The 27675-nt window shown below is 40.6% G+C and overlaps 1 protein-coding gene across 1 annotated transcript in view; it reads left to right on the top strand.

Moving 5' to 3' along the window:
• The window catches only part of ttc28 (tetratricopeptide repeat domain 28), a 108742-nt gene that overhangs the window by 49672 nt on the left and 31395 nt on the right, over window positions 1-27675 (top strand). The window contains 6 exon segments of the mRNA XM_034123492.1: window positions 9356-9503; window positions 13591-13863; window positions 13945-14075; window positions 23276-23497; window positions 25764-25952; window positions 26091-26187. Of these exon segments, the coding sequence (XP_033979383.1) occupies window positions 9356-9503; window positions 13591-13863; window positions 13945-14075; window positions 23276-23497; window positions 25764-25952; window positions 26091-26187 (1060 nt within the window).

Below are 27675 nucleotides of genomic sequence, written 5' to 3'. Positions count from 1 at the left end.
TCTTTAAAGTAGAGACACTACATACTGATATACACCTGAACATCAGCAGGAGAGGACTCTTTAAAGTAGAGACACTACATACTGATATACACCTGAACATCAGCAGGAGAGGACTCTTTAAAGTAGAGACACTACATACTGATATACACCTGAACATCAGCAGGAGAGGACTCTTTAAAGTAGAGACACTACATACTGATATACACCTGAACATCAGCAGGAGAGGACTCTTTAAAGTAGAGACACTACATACTGATATACACCTGAACATCAGCAGGAGAGGACTCTTTAAAGTAGAGACACTACATACTGATATACACCTGAACATCAGCAGGAGAGGACTCTTTAAAGTAGAGACACTACATACTGATATACACCTGAACATCAGCAGGAGAGGACTCTTTAAAGTAGAGACATACTACATACTGATATGAACCTGGAAATTAGCATAATAGGGCCTCTTTAATGACCTGTGTTGTTGGGAATGTAGGGAGAGCTTAACTTTGCAGTGCTGTGGTGTTTTTATATTAGACATCAGATTAGGTGACTCAATGTTTTAGCCCCATATTCATGTGTCCCTCAAAATATGATGTCTGGGGTGTCACATGCACATGCTGACATCCATACAAACTCTGTTATACAAACTCGGAGAAGAACACAAGAGACATACACTCATCTGTGTCCTTGATGATTGAGGGTTTTTATGTCAAGCAAAACTAATGTTCATACATTTTAAGGGCTTACACGCAGCTCTGCCTTGTTCCAGAGGTTCAACACACCACAGTACGCAGACATGTGAAGCCATTAGACCGCTCTGCAGGCCGGAGCCCACAGCTGGTCATTGGTCCCAGTGGAGACGGTCGTTATGGGCACTCCAACTCAATTATTGCATCTTAGTTAGGGTCCCAGTGAAATAATGATAAATATTCATGCAGATTAACCAGAGAGCAGTGTGTGTCTGTGTGTGTGCGAGCGCCTGTATAAATAAAATTATTTTTTGGTAGATACAGGGACAAGTAATAATAGAATAGCTACAAGAAATAACATGTCAGCTAACTGAAAGGCTAATTTGTGCAGTGTAAATGGCCAGAGGCTTAAGCTTCATGGATATAAACGGCTACTAAATAACTAATTAAAAACAAAAATATAAAAAATACATTTTAGCACCTGAACCTTTCCTTCTCATTTATTTTCCCATTAATCATCTCACGACCCCTGAGATTGATCTGGTAAGCCTTGGTTAACTGAACTAGCTTACTGTATATCATTTAAGCCTAGGTACAAACATCTCAATATATAGCAGCTACAGAACAACACTGAAATGTAGCTCTTACCTTAAAGGTAGGGTAGGTAATTTTGGAGAAACCAGCTCGATATCGCTAGAATTTGAAAATACACAACCGGAAAAAATCTGCCACTTCCTTACAGAGCCCCTCCTCCAACACACACGAACGCGCACATGACCAATGAGGGCACGGGATAAATGTGTGCAGAGATGGAAGGCTGACAGGCAGGTAGGCCATCCAGTTATTTTAGCCGGGCCGGCTAAAATGATTGGTCGTGCTTTTTACAGTACTACGGCTTCCACAGATGACATTTTTTTATGGATTTTTTGTCAAAGCACTTAAGATATTCATTGCTATCGGGATGTTAAGAGCATTCTGGAATACAACAAGTGTATCTCGAGCCGGTTTCTCAAACTTACCTACCCCACCTTTAATGCATCAGTCTTAACCATCAATTAGAATCAGACCAGTCATGTGAAACATTTTATTTTTTGCTTTGGATACTTTTTGGCTGATAACACTTAAGTGCAATTTTTAAATAAACATACCTTAAAAAAAGTATCTTCCCATTGTTGTAATGTGCATGTTGATGAACAGAATATGTTACCTCCCAGTCTTTAACACCAGCACTTCACTTTGAGATGGCTTTTTTGTACATATTGACTCAGTTTCACAGTTCAAATGATTTCTTCTACCAAACGACCTTTGTTTATTATTTGTGTGAGTTGATGTGTTTCCAGTTTGCTGTAAAGCTGCTTGCTCAGCAGCATTATTTCTCCGCTACAGTGCTTTACAGGCTGACTAGTCCATTAGACGAACTTGTTTGAATCACGTCTCCCTGCAAGATGAGAGAGCTGTTAATTCCCAGACTGTGAGTAACTGCACATTGCTGCAGAGGTCTGCTGGTTTACATTCACAGGGTTTGATCATACTTCACCCTGGTAATAAGGTGCATTCACTTCTACAAAGAGGCATCCTTGCAATACAGATTGCGGTTTTTAATGACTCCCTCAGACCCTCTCGCGCTCTTAAATAATGATCTCACTCTCTGAGGTTTACAGCACACTGCTCACAACTCACACAGCGTGACATTCTATCACCTACTGTGGGATAAGTGGGGTATTGACTTGGCAAAATGAACCCTCTTGTCTTTAGTGATGGCCAAGTGATGTCAGCACCACCTATTGTTCCTCAAAGACAATAATTCTTCCCCTAGTTTCACTCTGAGGTAAACAGTAAACTGTGGATCTTAAAGGATAAGGCTTATTTTCTGCAGTTGTGTTCTCGGTACACAACAAAAACAAACTCTCCACTATGCCCTAAATTAGCACGTTATACTTTACAGAGTTTACAGTAGTAACAGTGACATATACATACACAATGAAGCAAAACCTAACGCAAAATTACACAAATACAGGTTTTAAATGAAAAGCCAATTTTGACAGCTGTAAATAGCTTGTAAGCTTTTTATAAATCTCAAGTGGATTTGTTAATGCTTCTATTTGACTAATTTAAAATGGAAATCTAAATCCATTTAGTGACAGCAATGCAAAACCCATCCCCTCAGCATTTACACCATTCGATGATCAAGGACATTGAAATTAGCCGTAGCTAGTCTTGGTTTTTCAAAGCATTATAGCAGTGTATAAAGGTAAATATAATTAAAATGATATTTATTTCCAAATAACCTTGTGTGGATGCTTAAAGAAAGTAATATGTGGTCTTTGCTTGGGAATAAGAGCACGACTGTAGGCTGTTTTCTATTTACCCTGATGTGTTCAAATGTCATCATAACCATTAGCTAAATGAAAACATAGGAACCAAGGTCTATCGTCTGTTAATACCAACACTAAACTAGTATTGGGGCTTCCAACTAAATCGTTTTTAGACCAGAGCTAAAATGGTGTGATGCTTTGGGAATCCTTTTGTCAAATGAAGCCTAATGTAAGCTGTTTATTGTTTGTTGGCTCCAGGCTTACAGGTGTGTCAGCCTCCTTCAATCTAGAACAAATCACTCAAGGCCACATCTCCCTCCACCTCCTCTACACACTGTTGTCATCTGTTCAGTCACGAGCAACAGTGCTGAACAAATAATAAGGTTCAATCCACTTTGTGTACAGATGAAATGAGAGAGAAGGTTCTTTGTGTTTTGAGGCAGATTGTCTGATTTGCAAAGACATCAATCTCCATCATGTCTGGTTTATGTGATCCTCTCTCACTCGTGCTCGCCCTCTCTCTCTCCCGCCACTTGTGTTGCCATCTGTTCTCGATTAATGTGAGTTACGAGCAGTAATTGAAGCATCTGTTCATCCGGTGTGCATCCTTTCCTCTGACACTCCAACATATAGCACCTCTCTCGCTACATCTCTCAATCTCTCCTTTCGTTTTGCTTTCCATTATGTCTCTCTCATACACACTGCTTGGTCTGCTGCTGCAGTGTTTTCAGCTGGTAGGTTGGTCCACCACTTGGATCCAGACTGAAATATCTCAACAACTATGAGATGGATTTCCTTTGACATTTTGTTCAAACATTTGTTTTGCTCAGAGGATCAATCCTATTGACTTTGGGGATCCCATCACTTTTCTACTTCTGCCACCACGACCATGGTCTTTTTGGTTTTGATTGAATTGTCTTACCTTATTTAATTTGCGCACATTCCCCCTAGAATTGATAAAAGTCAATCCATTTATAGTGGACGACACCAGTGGGCAAAGCTGTTCTGATTGGGATCTTTTTAGGTTCCTCACTGTTTGCATATTATTTAAAAAGCAGCTGCTTTACTCTACAACCACAACTCATCTTAGGGCCCATCTGCTTGCTTTTCACCTACATGTGGCAGCGGAGTCACCAGAAACAAGTGGAGCAACATCAACTGTACAACATTTCCACCACACGTATCCACAAAGATCCTCACCAGATGGTTATAAAAAGATTATACCTATGGGCCATTATTTGGGGATTTTTAAGGATAGTGACAGATCTGGAGCCACAATATAAAGATCCTCATCGCACAACAACCTCAGACTGTTATATGAAGCCACATGGGAAAAGATGTAGACAATAGGCCTAATGAAGGTTGAAACACTCCCTGTACAGAGACAAATTGAAACGCATTCCATTTTAGTTTGAATTAGTTGGAGCTTGACTTTTTGAGTGAGAGCTTTAGAGGCTATTTTTCCAGATTTCTCTCTGAAAACATTTACCTGTTGCCCAGTTAACCAAAGCAATACATGTGTGTGCCGGACAGCTAAACACTGATCTGTAACTTGCTAGAAAGCTTCGTAATGCAGAGGGGAGCTGTAGATTCATCTGATTATTAACTGTGTGTACCAGCAATATCTGTCGAATACCATTTATTACATTGTTATAATACACATATTCTTTAATGCTGCTTTAAAGTAGGCTATAGTAGTTTAGGTGTCTCTGTCAGCTTCAAATCAAGAGCTCCAAGGTATATTTGAACACAACAAGGGGAAACATCAATAAATACACACAAATATAGGTACTGTAGATGCAAACACACTCACACATACAATATACCACCAGGATAAGTCTTGTCCTGTTTATTGATCACTTCACTTTCACTGACACAGACCTGTCAGCTGATAGTGAAGATGCTGTCTTACTACTGGATTGGTAAACGGTGTAAAATACCTGCAAACAAGACGTGACTAGAGCAGTTTGTGAATAGACTCTAATCTGACAAGATGCTCCAGAACAACTGCTGAGAGGAAAGAAAAGTGTGTTTCTGTGTGTGTGGGGCAGTGTGAACTGTACCCCCTGTATGTGCTTAGCAGGCAGCGCAGACTGACTGAGCTAATAGGCAGGATGTGTGTGAGCGGGAGGCTGGAAGAGGTGGGGAAGGCAGACTCTTCCTGCTGTCACTTTCTGTCTGGCTCTGGCATGTTTACACCCTTGATGGGCGGTAAAAAGCTCCAACACACACACACACACACTCTCATAGTCTTACCTATTGTGCTGTACATTCAGTCAGACACAGTCATGCAGAGATAATTCCCGTCTCGCATTGATTAGAACTTCTCCTCCTCTGATGTAATCACCCTCATCTGACTGAAATTATCCTCCCGGAGCTTCGCCAATCAAGAATAGGACATGAATGCCTAAAAGAGAAACACTGCATCCTCCAAACGGGAGCCAAATCAGTGTGAGGGCGACAGATTTGAGGGGTAATGCTAAGTAGAGGTAGGCAGACAGGTGGGGTGTCCATATGTCGCCCCGCTATCCCCCCCGCTGCTCCCCTCTCCTGCCTGGATGGGGGTCAGAGGGCAGGCTGCTGTCTCTCTCTCCTCAGCATGGACACTTGGCATCAGTGCCGCGAGCTGAAAAAGAGCCGCCCTCCTGCATTTCAGCTATTGTTGAGTACTATAACTACTACTGCTTTACAATGGTGTTCTTTCTGTCAAAATGACAGTTATGCGTCTCATTTTTAAGGGGACCTCGACTGACTTTATACATAATATGCATTTAAGTGAGCTACTGTGAACAAAAGTAATCCAAAACCTTTTGTGTCTAGGCAGCTGTGTGAAGTCTGATAAATGTCCTTAAGCGATGTCACAGCACTAAGTCTTTAGAAAGTCAGGAAAGAAAAATCTGGTTGTGTGGACTCAGAACGAGTTCACCCAGAACGTCCTCTTTGCTGCAGGCTTGAGGCTACATAAACTGCTACTGGAAAAGTAAACTTGAATTCATTTAACTGTGAGCGGTCGAGTTGTATTGTGGGTAAAGTAGGGACCATGTCTTGAAAAGTGAGAACAATGTGTGTTAGCACAAAGATGATATCTCTGGTACTGTGGCATTGGTTAAGATCATGAGTCTGCAAATACTAAGGGCTATAGCTAAATATGTGGGGTAATCTCTTAGTGTTAAAGGTACAATTGTTTTATAGAATGAAAGGCTTTCAACATTCACACATAGACCTTTAGCATGCACACAATGCATTTTGGTGAAAAACACTCGACGTAAAGAACAAGGATTCTGTGTAACCCAACTTTTTACTTGTATTTACTTCTGGTTTTCCAGACTAAGAGTTTAGTTGATTCTGATCTGAAGTCAAATCTTGTGATTTTTTTTTTTTGCACAGTGATCCCCCGTGTTTCAGCTTTATGGTTTTACAGGGAAGTGTCCATCGCTTAGCGGTTGTTTGGAAGACAGCGTTGTTTGTTAGTAGGTTTGGCACTGTCCATATTACTGAATCTGATCGTGAGAGATTGACAGACACAGAAACTGTATTCGGGGTCATCACTTGTTTGTACTACAGACAGCAGACAAATGAAAAGGCCAAAAGGTTATTAAATAAAGAGGGTTGTATTATCACTGCTGCTTTGACTGATTTCTCTGTTTTTAAAGGGATATGACCCCAGCTGTAATCAGGAACCATTTATCCTCCTTTGTGTAAATCAACAGCGACATGACACCGTGTCCTGCTCACATTCTGCTCCCAACACCAACACACCCAGGCTTAATGTATTAGATTAGGCTTGACCCCCGGCTCTATTCGTTTCAATGAAGCTGCCTGAAGATGAGGAGAAGGACAAAGACAGTGGCGGGAGCAGAAAGTGGCAGGCGGGACAGGAGAAGCTGTGTAATCTAATTCCGCTTCTCTTTGTCTTCAAACACTCACTGTCATGACAGATTATGTTTAAATGGGAGGAGAGAGGGCAGGGTGATAAATGAGAGAGAAAAAGGGGGAGGAATTAGGGGGAAGAGAGAGGGAGACAGGACAATTAAGTTACAGTCTGTTCTGCAGAGAGAAGAAGAGAGGTGTGTTTGTGTGTGTCAATCCTCGTGAATTTAATGTCATGATTCATTGACTCCAATGTTGCTGTGAAATGCACGAGGGATCCCAATGGTGTGTGTGTGTGTGGTTGTGTGTGTGTGTGTGTGGTTGTGTGTGTGTGTGTGATGTGTGTGTGTGTGTGTGTGTGTGTGTGTGTGTGTGTGTGTGTGTGTGTGTGTGTGTGTGTGTGTGTGTGTGTGTGTGTGTGTGTGTGTGTGATGGTTGTGTGTGTGTGTGTGTGTGTGTGTGTTGTGTGTGTGTGTGTGTTGTGTGTGTGTGTGTGTGTGGTGTGTGTGGTGTTGTGTGTGTGTGTGTGTGTGTGTGTGTGTGTGTGTGTGTGTGTGTGTGTGTGTGTGCGTAAACTGTGTGCGATATACTCTGCTGAAAGTAAAAGTTGTGCTTTCAAAACCTTAGTTAACTTAACAATAATAAGTATTATGAGCAAAGTGAAAGGTCCCATGTCATGCTTTTCCGGTTATTACCCGTCCCCTTGTGTGTTATGTAGCTTTTCTGCATGTAAACGGTCTGCAAAGTCACAAACCCTCAAAGTACACCCTGTAGCGAGTAAAACTCTAACACAGAAAATACCTGTGTATGCTGCCCCAGAACGCCTCGTTGGAGATTTTTCTTTTTCCATTTGTTTCTTCCGGGAACCTCGTGACGTAACGAGGACCCCATGGACCAATTGGTCCAAATGGACCAATCCGTGGAGCCCTTATGTTACGTCCGCGGGGGCCGTTACGTTAACACACACACTCAATCTTTTCTCAGCTGCAGAGCTGCAGCTCTGCGGATTTCTCAGCCTGAGACGGCGGGACGCGGCGAGGCTGTGAGTCTGTGTGTAAGCACACACAGACTCACAGCCAGGCTGCGGGTGTGTGTGTGTGTGCTCAGGCTGGTTTCGGGCTGGGTTTCGCTTTGTCTCGCTGTCTCGCCGACCCGGAAACCACACCAGTAAGCCAGCTCACACTGTCCGCTCCTCGCAGCAGCGAGCCCCGCAACGTCCCGCCAACACGGCACCCAGACCCCACGCAGCATTCTCATCTGTTTGTCATTACTGGTGTCATTTTCTGGTTGCTAACGCCATTGTAAAACATAATCACTGATGTTCCGCTGTAACGGTGGTGGACTCATCAGAACAGAGTGGGCAAGCTGACCAATCAGAGCACAGTGGGCTCATAGGGAGGGGGGGGGGGGCAGGAGCTCCAACAAGCCGTTTAGGACAGAGAGTGAATACACATACTATACAGAGATGCTGTATGAGAAACCAATGAGAGTTTGGAAAATTGCACAATATAAATCTATTTTAGTAGACCTCAACAATGGAATTATGATCAGTAGAAATGGCCATGTCATGGGACCTTTAACTCAAAACATGAAAGTAAAAGTACTCACTGTGGAGTAAAATGTTTCCTGTCAGTGTTTACTACTTTATATGATGTATTCGGATTAATATTACTGCTGGTTTGTGTGTATTTTATTGTGTATGTGGTATAGTTTGATCCACAGCATTGCACTTTGTTCTGTAAGATTATAACATGTAGCCATGTTGTGCTGTGAGAACCACATGCAGTATCTCAAAACATTTTCATCAGAAAAACAGCCTTTGTAATGATACATTTTCAGCTGATCCAAGAGGGTTCTTTAATAGTCTTTTTAGCTTACAGTATGAGGTAATGTTATTGTCTCAGCACATAAATGAACACTTCATCCATTCAAACAAGCTGGACAAGCAATAAAATATGTGATATAAAAACTAACCAACAGCTGTTAGAGTTGAATTGTAAAGAGGCATTAAAAGGAAATAAAGTAGATGCATCTGCCATGAATACTAGCGTTATCAGTAGCTTAGCTCAGCTGTAGGGACTTGGCTTGGGAACCGAATTGTCGCTGGTTCAAGTCCCAAAGAGTGGAGTGTGGACTCGTAGCTGGAGAGGGGCAACCTCCTGGTCACTACTGTCCATGAGCAAGGCACTGAACCCCCAACTGTTCCCTGGCACCATAAAACATGGCACCCTATTCCCTTATAAAAAATGCATGTGTGTATTACAACCTTATGTGTATAGGTCCTGTGCATGTGCCATTTCGTGATCTTCTTCTTTTAAAGCACATGTACCTGAAAGTACTTAAGTTATTGTTGAACATGGAACACACGCTTAGCTTCTGGCATGACTACAAATCAAGTCAGAGTCCCCTATCTTTTAGCCATAAAAATTCAGAAGCAGATAAAAATGTAAAGATCTTGATTCACTTTCTTTCTTCTTCCTGCAGGCCTACTTTCGTCAGGGGGTTGCCCTGCAGTACCTGGGTCGTCATGCCGACGCCCTGGCAGCGTTCTCCTCCGGCCTCGCCCAGGACCCCAAGAGTCTCCAGCTGCTCGTCGGCATGGTGGAGGCCGCCATGAAATCACCCCTCAAAGGTAAGACTGATCTAACATGCTGTGTCCTTTTCTGCATCCTTATCACGTATTTCTGAACAACAACTCCAGAGATGTATACATGTATTTGTTTCCCTTAACTCTGAAAGTTGTTGGAGTGGAGAGTGAGACGTCAGCGCTGGGGATACTGTCTCAACTTTTCTTTTGTTGTGTTATTCAGTGACCCTCCTCTGAGATAAAAAAAGATGCCTCTGATGATTCACATCTCACAAACAAATGGATGCACTTTTTATCTGACAGAGGGAGAAAAGAGACACTTAAGTGAGATGTAGAAAATGAATATAACAAGCACGTCAGATGAAATACAAAGAGAATGAGTCTGATGTTTAGTGTATGAAACACACACATTCATGCACATGTAAACTGTCAGAGAGTTTAGAGACACATCATCCACGAGGCAGCTCTTCACTGTGGTTCATAAATAAGTGCTATCTGGTTCACTCGCTGTTTTCAGGACATTCATATGAAAACAAGTTTTTATTTTACAATGTCTACATAACTTGCTTCCCCAATCACTGATTTGATTTTAAGAGATTGTAAACTTGAATCAATCTTATCATCTAACTCTCTAAAAAAGGAATATCTGTATTTCTGTAAATTGTATAATATTTATGAAAACATGTGGACAGTTAGTTGTAGAACGAGGCCTCTCAAGCTAAAAAACTGTCGTTGATGACATTTTTATCAAATGGACTCTAAGGCTATGTTAACATGAGTAGTTACCGCTCTGTTCAGAACTATAGGTAAATGTTTTGAATTTGGGGGTTTATAATTCAACCCTGAATCAGCAGCAAGAGTTTTTCTCAGCTATTTAAAATGCAGACATTTCATTTCCAGAGGAAAAATACGTATTGATTACAGTTGGCAGATAGGGTATTCATATCAGATGAGTTAGTTTCGGAGTAAGGAATCGGTCATAGAGGCAGAAAGTTGGTTTTACTGCAATCATTTACTGATGTCTAATGTTTGAGAAAGTAAACAGGTTCTCCAGAAGTTATAAATAATCAAATCTCTCATTAGATGCTTTGCCATCATGAAGAATCTTACGAGCATGAGCTGAGAACAGTGAAGGGTTAGTTTTGCTACCATGTTTGTTAGCATGAATTTGCTTCTAGTGGAGCTCTTGATGAAATATTTACAAGGTAGACTCTTGTGTGTCATTGATCTCTCCAGCCACTGTTCACAGTGCACTTTAATGTGCCGGTCTCAACAGCAGAAGAAGATGAAGTGCACAAATCAAGGATGGTTTGCAGGCTAGAGTTGGCACAGGATTATGTTTTTGCCCTTCAGCTGTATCAGAATGAGAGCAAGGCTTCTTGGGGATAGCCTTCCACTTGGCAAACTACAGCAAATGTCTATGCACGTGGAATTCAGCTCGCTCACTGGAGAGCATTATCTAGTTATTCACGACACTTCCCTTTGAGGTAGAGAAAGTCGATCCAGATGAGGCGTGTGAGCACAAGGCCATTGGTAACTGACCAAATGAGATCTGCTTTCTCTTTTTTCAGCATTTACAAACAGCTGCAGCATTGTAAGAAAAATGCAGCTCTCCTACCAGTGTTCGATAGGGATAAGGGGCTGTGCAATACATTTATATTATATGGATATCAGGACATGAGACTGGATTACTAGTTTTATTGTGGCATAATTGGGGCACAGTGTCTCAGTCTGTAGGGACTTGGCCTTGGAACTGTAGGGTCGCCGGGTCACTGTGTGTGGGCACCTCTCAAGCTACCAGGTGTCGACTGGTAGCTTGAAAGGTGCCAGTTCACCTCCTGGGCCCTGCTGAGGTGCCCTCGAGCAAGGCACCTAACCCCCGATACGACTGGCTGCCTCTCCACTCTGGCACCTCTCTAAATGCATGTGCACCTATATACCTGTGTGTGTTTGTGCTGTGTGTGTGTATAAAACAGAGTGGAAACTGAATTATCCCCAAGGGGAATCAATAACGATTCATCTTCTTCTTCATCCTAATTGTTAAATCTTAATAAAATATACAAAAATATTCCAGCCAATAAAAAAAAAAAAAGTGACATTCAGATATTTGGCCTCTTTGATATAGAAATCTTGGATGTGCTACATTTTGACACATTTTTAAAATGCGTTCATTTTATTGGAGTGGCTTGTGCAATCTAACATGAATCCCATTGTTGCAGAGCACTGCTTTTTCCACAAATGTGATGTATTATTGTCTTTTTTTTACTTTACCCTACAGTAAAGTGATGTACTTTTCAGACTGTTCTAGCGTTTCCATTATTCGTAGTCATTATATCCCCTTTACCGATCATTATTTATCAAAAGCCTTCCAAATACATTTATGAAAGCACCAAGAGTCAACTGTTCAATATCATCAATATTGGGGGATTTGATAACAAATACTGTTATATCTAGATCCCTCAGCCCTATATTGTGATCACAGCATGTTGTAAGCAGCATCAGCGAGGACATGCAGTGTTGTGTTTGTGTGACAGAGTCCTGTCTGAACTACTGCAAGACTTCACTGTGCAGATCTGATGCTCTGTGGTGGGGGGGGGGGGGGGGGGGGGTCCTGCTGTCCAGGGGCTGCAACCTCAAAAACTGCATCTCCCATAAGCTTCAAAGCAAGCGAGCCTCAAAGCTTACAGTCAGACGCCAAGTATCAAATGATACCAGGAGTTGTCATGCTCGAGTAAGCAGGAGGAAGGGCAACATGTGGGAGCATGGAGACGTCCAAGGTGCAGGAGGGGGGGCTGCAGTTTACCAGCATGGAAGGGAGGGGGGGGGGCCTCCTCTGCGTTATCTGTCCCCTGTTGGGTCTGCTGATGTCTTTTTTAAAGCCTGATGTGCTCTGAGGCATCAGCCAAGCAAGTTGTTAAAAAGTCGAAGCAATCCTTCCAATTCCTACCGGGGGATGTTTACTAAGCCTGTCTCAAATTAGCGTGAGAAGCGCAACATTTTACATCGCCACCAATTTTTCAATTTAGCGTGGTATTTACTGAAACTACACATGCAAATGAGACCAACTGCAGTTTATGTTTATTTGCATAAAGTGTTAAGCTCAATATTCTGGCACATGTTGCATGCCTGGATAGCAGAGTGCAACTAGAGTGCAAGAGTAGAACTACAGGCAAAACATCATAGGTGAGTTATGAAACATCAGCATGGGAACAAGTGAGTTCCAATGTTTGTATCTCAATAAAACAGCGCAAAAATGTTTCACACCTGCTTTTTCTCGGATGTCACATGCAGTTTCCTCTGCTGCATTGATCAGCCAGCAGCTTTGGCTCTAACACAAAATACAGTTTATTTTAAGTGCAAAACAGAAGTACAGCAGCAGATATAGTGAAACCTAGAAGTCCCAGCTCTGTTCTCACTCTGCTCTACATCACTGTTTCCCCCTCAGGACCATACATTAGCACTAATTCTCCCTCCAAGCACCCAGATAAATGATTTAGTGATTTTGCAGCAGTTGCATGCTTTGTCTCCACACCAACATTAAGTCACATTATGTAACTTGCAGATTTTATAATAACTGTTGAGTTGTTTTATCATTACCCAAAAATATCACAAATATATATACGTCCTGTATTGTCCAATCAGGTCACCAGTGTTACCACCGTTACACACTATAACTGTAACGCACATTACTTTTTGTTTTGGCTGTGTTATCTCTGTACACTGCACATATTGTCTATTGTTGCACAGTGAACTTTGGCACATTCCTACAAATTAAACAGTGCTTTTAGTTCAAACACTGATATGTCTTTCATATTTTTTTCACATTTTGATTGACCATTTGCTTAAAATTGTATTGAGGTTTCTTATAGTACTAGATTTTTATTTGTATTACTATGTTTTTTGTTAAGTACCCAAGCAAATTCATTCACTTTAAAATGTACTTAGCAATAAACCTCAATGTTTCTTCCACATACCACATGGACCAAACTGAAAATAATGAATGTCTAACAGTTAAATAGATGACATTCAAAAACTGATGCAACTCTGAATGTTACATTTCCTGCCAATCAGACACTAATAAGAACGACTCCCGTTCCTTTCCTCACGGTCGTCTTTGTGTCTCCCTGCTCAGACTCCCTGGAGCCGACCTACCAGCAGCTGCAGAAGATGAAGCTGGACAAGAGCCCGTTCGTGGTGGTGTCCGTCATTGGTCAGGAGCTGCTGACGCACAGTTTCCATGGCGCCTCCGTGGTGGTGCTGGAGGCCGGGCTGAAGATCGGCACGTGCTCGCTGAAGCTGCGGGGGTCTGTCTTCTCGGCCCTCAGCTCGGCATACTGGTCTCTAGGTAACGCGGAGAAGAGTGTGGCCTACATGCAGCAGGACCTGGAGGTCACCAAGACTTTAGGTACGAAGAGGAGCAAGAGATACAGTGCAGAGTGAAAAGATAATGAAGAAAGGGAACTCATATTCTTTTTTTTGTCCACAGGTGACCAGTCAGGGGAGTGTCGTGCTCACGGGAACCTCGGCTCTGCCCTCTTCTCCAAAGGCAGCTACAGAGAAGCGCTGGCCAATCACAGGAACCAGTTAGTGCTGGCCATGAAGCTCAAGGATAGAGAGGTACGTTTGCATACAAAAATGCTGAGTGTGCTCATGTATATTCATGATGAACCAGATTTGCAGTCTAACTCTTGGCAGTATCAGTATTTGCTTCTGGGTTTAACAAGTTAGAGATAACAATCTGATTGAAGTGCACCACACACGTTTACAGATTAAAGTTATATTTGACCGGTTTGTCAATGCATGAACTTTGTTAAAAAAACAAACCAATTTATTTTCAGGCAGTATAGGTGAAACAAAAAAAGGAAAAAAATACTTATTGTGTGCCGCAAATCTCTGAATGAGAGAATCAGTTCAGGGGTAACATACGCATCCAAAGTCCCAAGCAGGGATGGGACGTTATTAATACACGTTTAATTAGGGATCTCCCAATTCAGTTTGTTCCTGCCTCAGATCCTAATCTAAAAATACCCAGTAGTTATCACACTTTTACAGGTTTGTTTTTGCATTTTAAAATGGGATGGAATTCATGTGTTGGGTAAGACACTGGTATAATATAATAAGATCAATATGAGTTCATCTTGAAAATAGTTAGTGCAAAACAGTCCAAAACGTGTCAGTTTTTTGCAGAGCTGCAACTAAAAGCAGTATAAAGGTGTGGTAAAGTGTTGATACTGTATAGTCTTGATTGTTTTTCTTAGAAATCTCTCTCCATCCTGCTATGTTTATTTAAGGTACCATACTGATTATTCAACATAAGCCTATACTGTAGATTAATATGACAACGTCACCTGTCTGTACACAACAGTGAATTAAGTTTAGATTGGTAATTATCATCCAAACCTAAATAAATATTAAAACAAACTTCTGATTAGCTCTTGTTCCTTTGCTAGTTTGGAGCGTCTGACTGTTTTCAGCCTCGGGCCGCAGCTACACTCCCCTGTTTCCTTCTGAAACACTTTGGACAGTTGTGTGAAGTGAACTTAATTAGACTGCTGTTTCAGGTTAGACTTTGGCCCCTACATGTCTCAAAACACAAAGTGAAGCTGTCAGGTTGTTTGTGTTCATTTACCTTTGTCAATCTAACCATACAAACAGTATTTCGTGTGTGTGTGTGTGTGTGTGTGTGTGTGTGTGTGTGTGTGTGTGTGTGTGTGTGTGTGTGTGTGTGTGTGTGTGTGTGTGTGTGTGTGTGTGTGTGTGTGTGTGTGTGTGTGTGTGTGTGTGTGTGTGTGTGTGTGTGTGTGTGTGTGTGTGTGTGTGTGTGTGTGTGTGTGTGTGTGTGTGTGTGTGTGTGTGTGTGTGTGTGTGTGTGTGTGTGTGTTCTAATCAATAGGTTTGATGTTAGCTATTCCTCAATCGTGTTTGTGTACTCTTCTGTGTGTGCCGATGGTTACAGAGTTTTCGTTTGTACATAATTATTTGTGACTGCTGCTGTGTACCAGAATATGTTGCTTCACGTTTTGCAAGGTTTTGTTTGTTGATTACATATGATCAACACCCCCTGAAATACAATATTATTTTCCTTTTTCTGTGAGGTTTGAGTGAGGTGGGGTTATATTTTATATATGTAATCTTATATACTAAATATATATTATATTGCATTTATCCCATTATCTGCAAACCATATAACGATGCCTTAACAGAATACTTAAACATTAAAATGACCAATTGAATCATCAGTTACTTACAGTGTTAATTCTTAAAGAAAAAAAACATATTAAAAAAACAAAAAGGTTATATTATTTTTGGTTAATTCATAATATTAATACATTAATAAATATATGAAACAATAATAAAAAAATAATGACCAAAATAAGAACACCCACTTTTTAGCTTTGTAACTCACTCTAAACGATGTGGTTGTACTTGTCATAACGTTTTGTGACATAGAGGGCTTAAAGTATACCTTAAGTTTCTTCCTCCTTCTTGAGGCCCTTCATATCACAACAGTTCTTCTCAAACATATAAAATCACTCTAATATCTTTATGATTAATATTGTTATTGCAGTCTGAAAGGACCAAACAGTTGGACTGATTATTATTACTACAATACTGTATATCTTCTTCTGTTAACTCAATAAGATGTGTCTAATGTACAACTTTATTATAACTGTGAAAGTCCACTATGTTTGGCTCCACTGGACCATCACACTCCAGAGGCTTGATATTACTTGATATTACTCTCACACACACACACACACGCACACGTGCACGCGCACATGCACGCGCACACGCACACGCACACGCACACGCACACACACACACGCACACACGCACACGCACGCACACACACACACACACACACACACACACACACACACACACACACACACACGATAGCATGTGATTGCATCCTGGATGTGGAGAGGTGGATTGAACACCTGTCAGTAAGACGAATGAGGGCTTTAGTAAGTTTGTTTTAATGAAAGCAAAGCTTGTGTTTCTGAGCAGCTTCCACTTCTATCACATTAGTTTTGTCATAAATCTCAGTATCAGTATTAGTATTGAAACCAGACAGTGTGTTTGTTGTGTGCTGGAGTGGTGTGTCTGTGTTGTTGACAGACGGATTATTGAGCCTCTCCTCCACAGGTGCACAGCCTGAGGCCGCTGAAACATGGCCATCAACAGAAATCCATATCTCCCACTGTGTGTTTGCTTTGCTGCCGTACATGTGTTTATTTGAGTGTTTCCAGACAGCATGCCTCCAAACAAAGACGCCACATGCGGAGCGCTGATGTTAAACCCACAGGGGTGGACACACAAAAACAAGCAACACCTTTATAATATTGTATAAATCAGTCCAGTTCACCTGCTCTGAACTTAAAACACTCAGTCAGTTGACAGAAAATGAATAGGAAACATTGATGGTAATCAATTAATCATTTGAGTCTGAGAATTTGTCATCAAATCAAATAACAAATTACATTTCTATGATGTTTATTGGCTGTGTGTCGAACATAACCATTGAAGTAGCATCTCAAACCCCAACACAAGTGATGAAGTGCTTTTCTTAACCCTACTGAAGAAAAGTGTATCTATTGGTTTCTCTCCTATTTGTAAAATAATTACCACCTTTATCAAGTTTATTATGTAAAAGATTAGTCAAAGATACGTTGATTTGTCTATAGAAGTTTCTGAGATTGCATAATAATAAAAGGTGTAGTTTGATTGTGAATTGTTTGACATTTGGGCTATCTCACCACTTTTGGCACCCCTCACTAGTTACGAACTGAACTAAAGACAACAACTTGTTGTAGGCAGAACTAGAGAATCATAATTACTGCGGTGGCACCTCACATGTAAACCCACGTATATAACTGTAATGTTTGCAAAATATTTCACTTTTGAAATGGTAGACAGCTAGATGTATTTTCAGGGATGGACTGTATGAGCTTCTCCTACAACAAACTTTGAAGGACATACAATCCTCTGGTATTTGAAATGTTGCTAAAATTCAATAAATTGTAACATTTTGATTTCTAAGTTTTCTATACAACAATATAAGTGGTCCCCTACCTGGGGCTGGTGGTGGGGCTATAGCCCACATGTATTGCAATAGCTTTTTATTCTCTTATCTTTCTTGGCCAACATTACATTTTCTATTAAAGTCCATTTCAGAATGATGGATTATGATGAATTTGTTTTGATAACAATGCAGTAAATCAAGAAGTTTGACGATGTTCACTCACTAACATGCCAGCACTTCAGAAGCTCTTCCCAGACTTCCCTCTCCATCTTTCTGTCCTTTCTCACGCTGTGTGTTCTGACTCAGACTTTTGGTCTCTGAGTCGAACCAACATGAACCAGGTTAACTCAGAACTGCCATTTCCCTCAGAAGCAGCAGGAGAACTCATTTCTTTCTTTATCCCATGCTGAGGGTGAAAAGCCTATATTTTTTTGGGTGATTGAGCATCGCTTTAGCAACCCCCCCCCCCCCCCCCCCCCATGACTCCCGGCCACTTTATCGAGCTCAGCAGCAGGCAGAGGATGCACTAATCTTCCTCTCTCTCCTCTCTTTATTTAGAGTTACAGATCTTTTCCTGCCTCTTTTGAACTCACAGGGTTTTTCTCTTTCTCCCCACGCAGACCCTCCTAATGAGATCTCCCTGCAATATTATATAAAAGATCTAATAATGACAGGTTGCATATTATCTTAGATTTTCTTACTGTGCGAAATGACAAGGGTTGTCAGTTTCTCCATCTTTTCCTTATAAAAATAGACCTAAACAGTACGGGTTCGCAGGCCCAGACACAACATGATTGGATTTCTTTGAGTTGTTTCTCGTGCAGGGGAAACATTGTGTCCTTGAGGGAAATCAAACACTTGTCTGGCCGGTTGACTGTACACACAGAGGCCTTCTCGTCATTTATTAAATCTCCCTCTCCTGCCTGGGAGATGTGTCAACTGGATTTTATGTGTTTACGCTCATCACTTTGCTGGGAATTGGGATTCCCTTTGGTGTGTGCTGTCCTTTTCACTGCTACACACACAGACACAGAAATGAAAAGAGCAGTTTTCCCTGATTTTAATTAGAAGGTAAATTCCACCAAAAGGTCAGTATGGCTGTTTTCATTTCTTAGCATTCATTAAGGCTTCTATTTAAAGGAATGTGGTGTTGATGTGTGTCGCTTTTATTCATGATCAAGTGATCTGATCTGTGGGATCAGTTTCTTTCCTGGTAGAGAAAAATATGTTTAAAGTGGCCCTTTTATGCTCATTAGGCGCTTTCACACCGGAGTACTTTTCCCAGTATAGTTCCGATATAGTTCCGAAAATGTGCGTTCACACCAAAAAAATCCGGAACTAGAACTTAGTTCATGAGAACCTTTTTACCCCCTTTTCCGTCCCTGCTAGAGAGCAGGGACTTTCATTGGAGAAAAAGGTTCCCATTTCTGATTGGCTGGTCGGATTGCAAACCACGGCCCGTAAAACTCCCAAAAAGTGTTGTGAAGCCGCCATTTTATTATCCTCGCATTATTAGCATTAGCATTCGCCCAGTGCACAAACGGAGAGCGACTAACTTATGGCAACACAAAAGAAAACATGGGAGCGGTGGAGATGAGGAGGTGTCGGCGTTCTGGCGATTTACTCGGAAGGCTTCAGTAGAAGCTGCTGGGACTCCCAGCAGCTTCTACTGAAAGCGCCTATTGTCAGGTACATCATTGTATTTTGATCCTCTACTGTGACATGTTTCCATGCTTTAATGTTCAAAAAGCTCTTTATTGTTCTCAGCACCTCTTTTCACCCTCTGTCTGAACCCAGAGCCCAGTCTGCTCTGATTGGTCAGCTGGCTGGATTTGTTTTGATTGGTCAACCGCTTAGAGATGACCCGCCCCTTAGCCTATCATGTACAATGTGTTTGAGCACTAGCCAATAGAATGGCGTGTTTTACATAGTGATGGCACTATGTTCTGGAAGTAAATAATTATATTATTAATAGAAATGTAAACATATATTTAAACATCTAATATATTTGATCCAATTTCTTAAGAATTTAGACCCATTTCCAACTCCAGTGCTTAACACTTGGAAACAGCGTTAATATATCTACCGATTTTCTTTTTGTTTATCCTCCCAAAGTAGAAGAACACTTGTCTGACTCGTAAAGAAAGACAGGATTGGGATATAAATGAGTTCTGAACATGCGAATAACTCCCCTTTAATAATTCATACTTCATCTCCTCCTCTCGCTCACCTTCTTTAAACTTGCCAACATTTCATTATAGTCTCTGACTTATTCTCCGCTGTCCCTCTCTCTGTGCTTTGAAAGGTCAAAGTCATTTTTATTTATTTTTGATTGTGAGTCTGTGTGACTGCTGCTTGTGTTCAGACGGCCTCTAACTTCATTATTGTCACTGTAATTGCATCAAAGAGATCATTCTTAGAGTCTATAGCTCCTCTGGACAGCGTCTTTTTATAATTACATCACACTGTGTGTTCACAGATATAAGCTGCGTTCAGTACATTCATTATCACAAGTGAGCATGTTTCCTGTGAAGGCTGGAGGTGTTTGTAGGGTGCTGCATAATATAATATGCTATAATAATATCACAGGAGCCATTCTGCATGATGATTACTTTGACTTTTGTTACTTAAAGTACATTTTTATGATGATAATTCTGTATCTTTTCATTAGTGACCATTCAAATTTGGGATTTTTACTTGTATTTGAGTATTTTTTGACTTGGAGTCATTACTAGAAAAGGATCTGAGTATTTCTACCTCAGCTTTATTTACAATATATTTATTAAAAATAAAATGTTGCATTATTCTGCAGGTTGTGCACAGTGAGTAGTGGAGAGGCTACATGCTGCACCATGAGGCTGCACAGCAGGGCTATGGGCGTACAGCTAACGTCAGCATGCTAAAATGCTTACAGTGATATTACTTACATGCTGATATTAATAGGGTGCAGGGGTGATTTTGAGTGGAAGAAATGTATGGAGCAACAACTACCTTGGAAAAGATGCAAAACATGAAATTGAACCAATTTTACATTTTGAAAGAATGTGCTATTTCACATTTCTCACAGAGCTGAACACAAATGATAATCTGACCGACTAATACCTGTTTTCCTCAATTTGCTGTTGAGGTTTTGTATGGGTGTCAATTTTAGTTCTTATCTTATCAATTTAACAGCGTTGTTAATCCTACAAAGAAAATGCTTGATGGTAACACTGAGGCATCTTCATTCTGCAGCAGAGCTCTGCAAAAATAGAAATGTTTATGCATACAATTAATTATAAAATTAAGTGTTTATTAATGTGTTTGTGTATTCACGTATAGACACAACAGACAGTGATACATGTTTCAATTCAAGCTGTGGTGCTCTTTTCTTAATTTTCCCGGTTAATTTGAAACAGACTTTCTCATTGCTGACAAATATTTCCCATGACTCCTCTGATCAATACCAATAACCTTTAGATTAGTTTGCAAATGAGTAGGCAGGTTTCAAATTACCAAAGCAAGAGGAGGAATGCAGCTACCGTTTGTTATTTCTCTCATTAGAGAAACAGACAAGGGTGTGTACAACTCAGTCTCTGTGTGTGTGTGTGTGTGTGTGTGTGTGTGTGGTGTGTGGTGTGTGTGTGTGTGTGTGTGGTGTGTGTGTGTGTGTGTGTGGTGTGTGTGTGTGTGTGTGTGTGTGTGTGTGGTGTGTGTGGTGTGTGGTGTGTGGTGTTGATGTGTGTGTGTGTGTGTGTGTGTGTGTGTGTGTGTGTGTGTGTGTGTGTGCGCGCGTGTGCACGTGCGTGTGTGTGTGCGCGCGCGCGCGTGCGTGTGCGTGTGCGCGCGCGCGTGTGCACGTGCGTGCGCGCGCGCACGTGCGTGTGCACGTGCGTGTTCATGGCCTTGTTTTTATGAAGGCAACACAGTGTGATCTTTAACTGAAACGCTCTTTGTGATTTGCATAGAATCATGCCTGAAGAGGTCCCTGTAATTAGCAGGAAGAGTGCAGCTAGAAATCATTAGTGCTGTAAAAGTGTCTTATGTGCGAAACTAAAACAGAGTTATAACAGACCTGAGTGGTGAGACTCTCACAGCACGGTATAATAGGATGTGAAAGATTAGATTTCCCTCCTGTAGACTCCAATAACATTTCCATTTGGGATGTGAGGAGGTGACGTCCCTTTTACTTTCTCTCTTAGTGTCCAGCAGGGGTGGAAGAAGTGTTAGATCCTTTACTTTAGCTAAATTATTAATACCACACTGTGAAAAGGCTCTACACCAAGTACAAATCCTGCATTCAAACCCTTACTTAACAAAAAACTACAATACAATTAAACACTGTTTAGTGGCAATGTTTTTCTTTACAAATGATGTGTTTGGATTAATATGACTACTGTATTAATATGTGTGTTGCATTTTACTGCTGTAAGTGTTGACAGTTATGATAATTCTTTAAATACCCTTGGTTAGTTAAATCGACAGCAATGCATGATATTCTATACTATCATCATATGTTTGTAATGCTGTCAAATAAATATAGTGGAGTAAAAAAATCACAAACCTGTAGTGCAGTCGAATTATAAGGGCGCACAATATATAAAGTCAAGTACAAATATGGTGTAACTCAATTAAATACTTATGTTCAGTCACTAAATGTACTTAGTTAACACCACAGCTGTGGAGATGCTATATTTGAGACAAAATACACTTTTCAGATTCAATGTCAATTCATGGTTATTATTTAGTTTTATGACATGTATTTTCTAACAGTGATATCCATAATTAGTAGGAGTTCTAGCAACACTGAGTCAACAACAAAAACACATTGAGATCTGGGAGCACAGCGACTATTCAACACAACATTTACGAAAATCAAGCAGTGAGACGATCACAGAAGTTGTAGACAATCCAATAGATTATCAAATTCAGTCATTCCCAACAGGCGTACTATGGGAACAGAATGATCCACATGTTTGATTATAGGTGGAAAATAAATACACAAAAAGGATTAAACTATTGGCCATCATGAGCTGAGTGCACGGGACAAGCCTCAGTTGTGACACCTTAACACCACATGCTAAGAATCAGAGTGCATGACAGCTTATAGTAAAGTCAAAGGAGATAGGGTGTAAAAGAGATGGATTAATGGCTGAGGATGAATCATGACAATACCCCCCCCAGCCCACATCTCTTCTGTCGTACCTCCAGACTACAGAGCAGCTCCTGGCCTCAGGCTGTGAGGCTCCTCAACTCATCCTCCACACTCCAACACAAAAAATACTTTTTACTGCCTTTTGTTTGCTTTTCTTATGCGGCAAAATGGGACAATAACTGCATTCTGTTGCAGCACCCTGTGTTGTATAATGAAAATAAATTACCATTGTAAAAGTCATGCTGTTAAATACGAAAAAAGTAATAAGCAGATTGTAATAAACTTAAATTGTTGCAAATACAACATGATGTATTCTTCTGTCTTTATCTTGTTACTGTTTACTAGTCGTGTTTGGTGTTTACTAATGTGGATGGTGTTGATCCTATCTTTGCTGCGCTCTGGGTGCTAACCTGTGTGTGTGTGTGTGTGTGTGTGTGTGTGTGTGTGTGTGTGTGTGTGTGTGTGTGTGTGTGTGTGTGTGTGTGTGTGTGTGTGTGTGTGTGTGTGTGTGTGTGTGTGTGTGTGTGTGTGTGTGTGTTGTGTGTGTGTGTGTGTGTGTGTGTGTGTGTGTGTGTGTGTGTGTGTGTGTGTGTGTGTGTGTGTGTGTGTGTGTGTGTGTGTGTGTGTGTGTGTGTGTGTGTGTGTGTGTGGTTTCAGGCTGCGTCCGATGCTCTCAGCAGTCTGGGCCATGTGTACACAGCCATCGGTGACTACCCCAACGCGCTGGCGAGCCATAAGCAGTGTGTGCTGTTGGCGAGACAAACGCAGTGCCAGCTCTCCGAGGCACGCCAGCTGGGCAACATGGGCGCCGTGTACACCGCGCTGGGAGACTTCACCAACGCCGTTCAGTGCCACGAGCAGCACTTGGACATCGCAAAGGTACAGAAGTACACTTTATGATCTGTAATGTTTCTGATGGGAGGGAGGAACTTGGAACAACCTTAACCTTAACTTTACTGGCACTGAACAGCCTTTTTTTTTCGATTAGTAGTCGTAGAGTAGTTGCTTTTGGATCAATCTTTATGGATAAATCCGTTAACATAATCAACTATAACTGTATCTACTAACAAGTTTTGGGTGTTTATCAAATCTTCTTACTCGTTGCCATAGAGCTCCATAGTTGTCCAAAACTGTTAGAAACACATCAATGATCAGCACTGTTGCATTGGGTGACATGTTCCTTCATTAATGAATCAAAGTTTATTTTGACTCAATCCCCAATTACACAGTCCTGCTGCCCCAAATTCACTAAAGCACCAAATGTAGAATACTCCGCAGCTGAAAATAGTCCCAAACAAATGAAAGAATTTTTGAAATCATATTTTTGCAAGTTATTTTTGAATAACCATATAGATGACCGGGAAGTCCGAAAATATTAAGAGACAAGCAAACAAATATTGGTTATGGTCTCATGCAGAGGTGTAAAGTAACTAAGTTCATTTACTCAAGTACTGTACTGAAGTACAATTTTGATATACTCAAGTATTTCCATGTTATGCTACTCTGTACTTCTACTCCGCTACATTTCAGAGGTAAATGGTGTTCTTTTACTCCACTACATTTATTGAATACCTTTTGTTACTTTACAGATTTGGATTAATGATATTAAATATAATCAAGTGTTAAATCAGACTTTAGTTCCACCTGGAGTAAATTCACAAGCTACCCTGCAGTATACAAAGTCATTCAAACTAGCTGCACCTTTACCAGCTTTGATAACACTTAAATGCATCAATAATTATAAAACATATCATATATATTATTCTGAAATGGGCCAATCTGCATAATAAGTACTTTTACATGTTGTACTTTAAGTATATTTTGATGCCTAACAAAGTATTCCTAAACTCTGGTACTTCTACTTTGACTCAAGTACAAGATCTGAGTACTTCTCCCATCTCTGGTCTCTTGATGTGTTTTGTTCACAGTAACAAAATATAGAATACTGTTTTGCTTCTGAAGTTAATTAAGTAACTACCTTAACTTGTAAGGAAGTATTTAATTATTCACCTGAGGGTAACACATGAAAGGAGAATTAAGATATTTCCACAACATTGTGACAACATGCTGACATAACTTCTCAAATCAGAAACGCGTGTTTTCCCAGATGTATTTGATCATTTGGCTTCCACGTTAAAAAGTAGCCATATTTTCCCAGGGAATATTTTGTTTCACAAACAGGCTAAAAATGGATATCACACGTAGGGTACTTATTGAATATAAAGCAACCAGCAGTATACAATAAGTGAATTTGGGGTTATTATGGAGAGAAGCGTAATTTGTTTTTCAAGACAATGATAAATTCAAACCGGAGGGCTGCAGGGACTGTGAGTTTGAGTCAGGAGTGTCTTTCTAAAGTTGTTGGGTCTATTTGAACAGATCAATCTATCATTTACTGAATATAGTATTTTATAACAAAGTTATTGCATATTTCCAAAGCACGTAATGTGTGTTAAACGCTGGTTGTATAACATTGAAGCTCCTCCTGCAACTGTTACATACACAATATAACAAAAGGCACTAATCTGAGCACATTTCACTTTTTATGTTACTTTTCTTGGATGAAATGCAGAATTGTTTTGGAGCCAGTCACTGCAGCCAACATCATGACAGTGTGTGCAGCTATATTTCCTAACACACAAACTGACCATCTGTTGACAGTCAGACTTGTACCAGAATAAAGTCAAGTCTTCTGACTGCTGAGAGTTTATAGAGAGTGAATTTAGGTTTTTAAGTGAAGGTCTTTTTAGCTGGAAGTGTTGCAGCTTGTTAAATAAACAGTCCATCTGTTCGAGATGGGAGTGCTCCATCTCCAAATGTACAGAGATTCTGTTTCCATTTTTTAAAATGCACAATCCCTTTGAGGAAGTACAACTGAATTCCATTGTCTGAGATTCATTTCAAGCTACATTTCTTCATAAAGACTGCCTTTAATGTCCTAAAGCAAGTAACAATGTTTTTTAATACATCTTCAGTTCTTTGGGCCCTTTTGTATTTTTTTGGAAGTGATGTGTGCCCTCTGATGATGAGTTCTCTTTCAAAGGAATAATAGCATCCATAGAATCTGATCTCAGACTCCCAAGCTATGGGAAGTAGCTCCATCTTATTATTCTGATCTGTATTGATATGGTAATGTCTCGTGCAGACTATGGAGAACCAGCGTGAGGAGGCTCGGTCCTACAGCAACTTGGGCAGCGCCTACCACTCTCAGCGGGACTTCGACAAGGCCATTTCATACCACACACGCGTGCTGGAGCTGGCACAGGAGCTGGGCGACAGAGCCATCGAGATGAGGGCGTTTGCTGGTCTGGGGCACGCTGCCAGGTGCATGCAGGTTGGTATAGAACTGTTTAAATACAGGGCTAACTGAATAATTAAACAACACAGGGGTACTCTGATATACAGTATATCTGTGGTATATGTTGATAATGCACTAATAAACATTAATAATGGTTATTCTGATGATCTTTAGGACTTAGAGAGAGCTCGTCAGCACCACCAACACCAGCTGGAAATCGCACAGGAGCTGCAGGACAGAGCGGCTCAGGGCCGAGCGTCATCTAACCTGGGTAAGAACGCCAAATGGACGCCTAACGAATAGGCAGGTCATTGTAGAACCCACCAATTGAATGGTGAATTTAAGCTACCTCTCAGGGGTGTATATGTGTGTAACTCTGGCTGATACTAGCCAGTGCCTCCCCATCCACTGACCTCCCATGTCATTGCTGCTAACAGACCAGCCAGATGAGAACATTTAGCCTGTATTACTATCACAAAAGGTCTACAAGCTTCCTTATATTTTCTCTGTACATGACAGTTTGCTACCTCCTTACATTTTGTTTGCAAACCATCCCTCTTATGAAGAACAGTTTATGCTCAAATAGAGGAGGTTAAATGAAAGTCAATGCGACGCAGCTGATACGTTATACTAAGCTGTTTTCCAACATGTTGCAGCCCTAATTGTGAGAGCATGACAGGTGAAAGATTGATCACATTGTAAGTTTGATTCCCAGTCATAAATCAGAGTCGCATGTCTCTATGACTGGAATGAAAAAAGAGCATTTGGACATTAGTAAAATTCCTCTCATGCGTCATCAATCAAGAATAACTGACATCTCAAAAAAACATGATATTTAATACCTGACCCCATTTAGCCAACTACTAAAACTACTGGTAGGACTATACACAAGAAGTGGTTAAAGGGACATTTTAAGCTGGTACTTCATATTTTATTTGTGATACAGCAACTCAAATATTTGAAAGAATTAAGAGTAAACTAATAATGATGAGGTGAAGTGAGGCGTACTCTCATCTAGCTGCACGCTCACCCTAGAGGATTCAGAGTTGACAGCAAGTGGGAGGAGGGTTGATGTTTTTATGTTTTCTTTTATATATTGTGTAGGAGTAAAAACAAGTTGCATCCGCTGTATAAAAGAATGAAGGATTTGAGAGTGTACAACAATACACTGGCTCTAAATTGCTGGTTCATATTCAGTTCAAACACTATCTGAGCCGACAGTATACTGTGTCGTTGGGTACATTTGATACAAATACAGTATGATGAGTTCAAATATCCACACACTATAGTCACTGTAATGAACCCTTCAAAAGACATGTTTATGCATAAAAGGTTTATTATAGATTATATATATTGCTGAAAAGATGGAAGTAACTTATTTCGTTGCACAACAATATACTATTTTTGTTGTTTGATGTGAAATAAATGATTATGCAGACAAAACTTTCCTTAGTATTTTGATGCAAACCAATAAACATAGTCAGAGAAAAAGGAATTCATTAAATGACTTATACCATTGAGAACTATTATTATATATTGCTAGGAAGAGCTGAACAAATGTAATGCAATCACAAGTTATTCCATGCCATATATTGCCATCTATGTTTCCTTCACACTTAGGCTGATATGATTGTGAAACTGATACAAAATCTGTGTTATTAAAAGTTATACATTTCACTTGATGAACTCTGCAGACAGAAACTAAAAGAAAGAAACTTAATTTGATTTTAAAGTTAATCATTTTTAACAGTGCTACTCG

The sequence above is a fragment of the Trematomus bernacchii genome, unplaced genomic scaffold (genome assembly GCF_902827165.1).
Source record: "Trematomus bernacchii unplaced genomic scaffold, fTreBer1.1, whole genome shotgun sequence".
NCBI lineage: Eukaryota > Metazoa > Chordata > Actinopteri > Perciformes > Nototheniidae > Trematomus > Trematomus bernacchii.
This window is presented reverse-complemented; position numbering and strand designations above follow the sequence as displayed.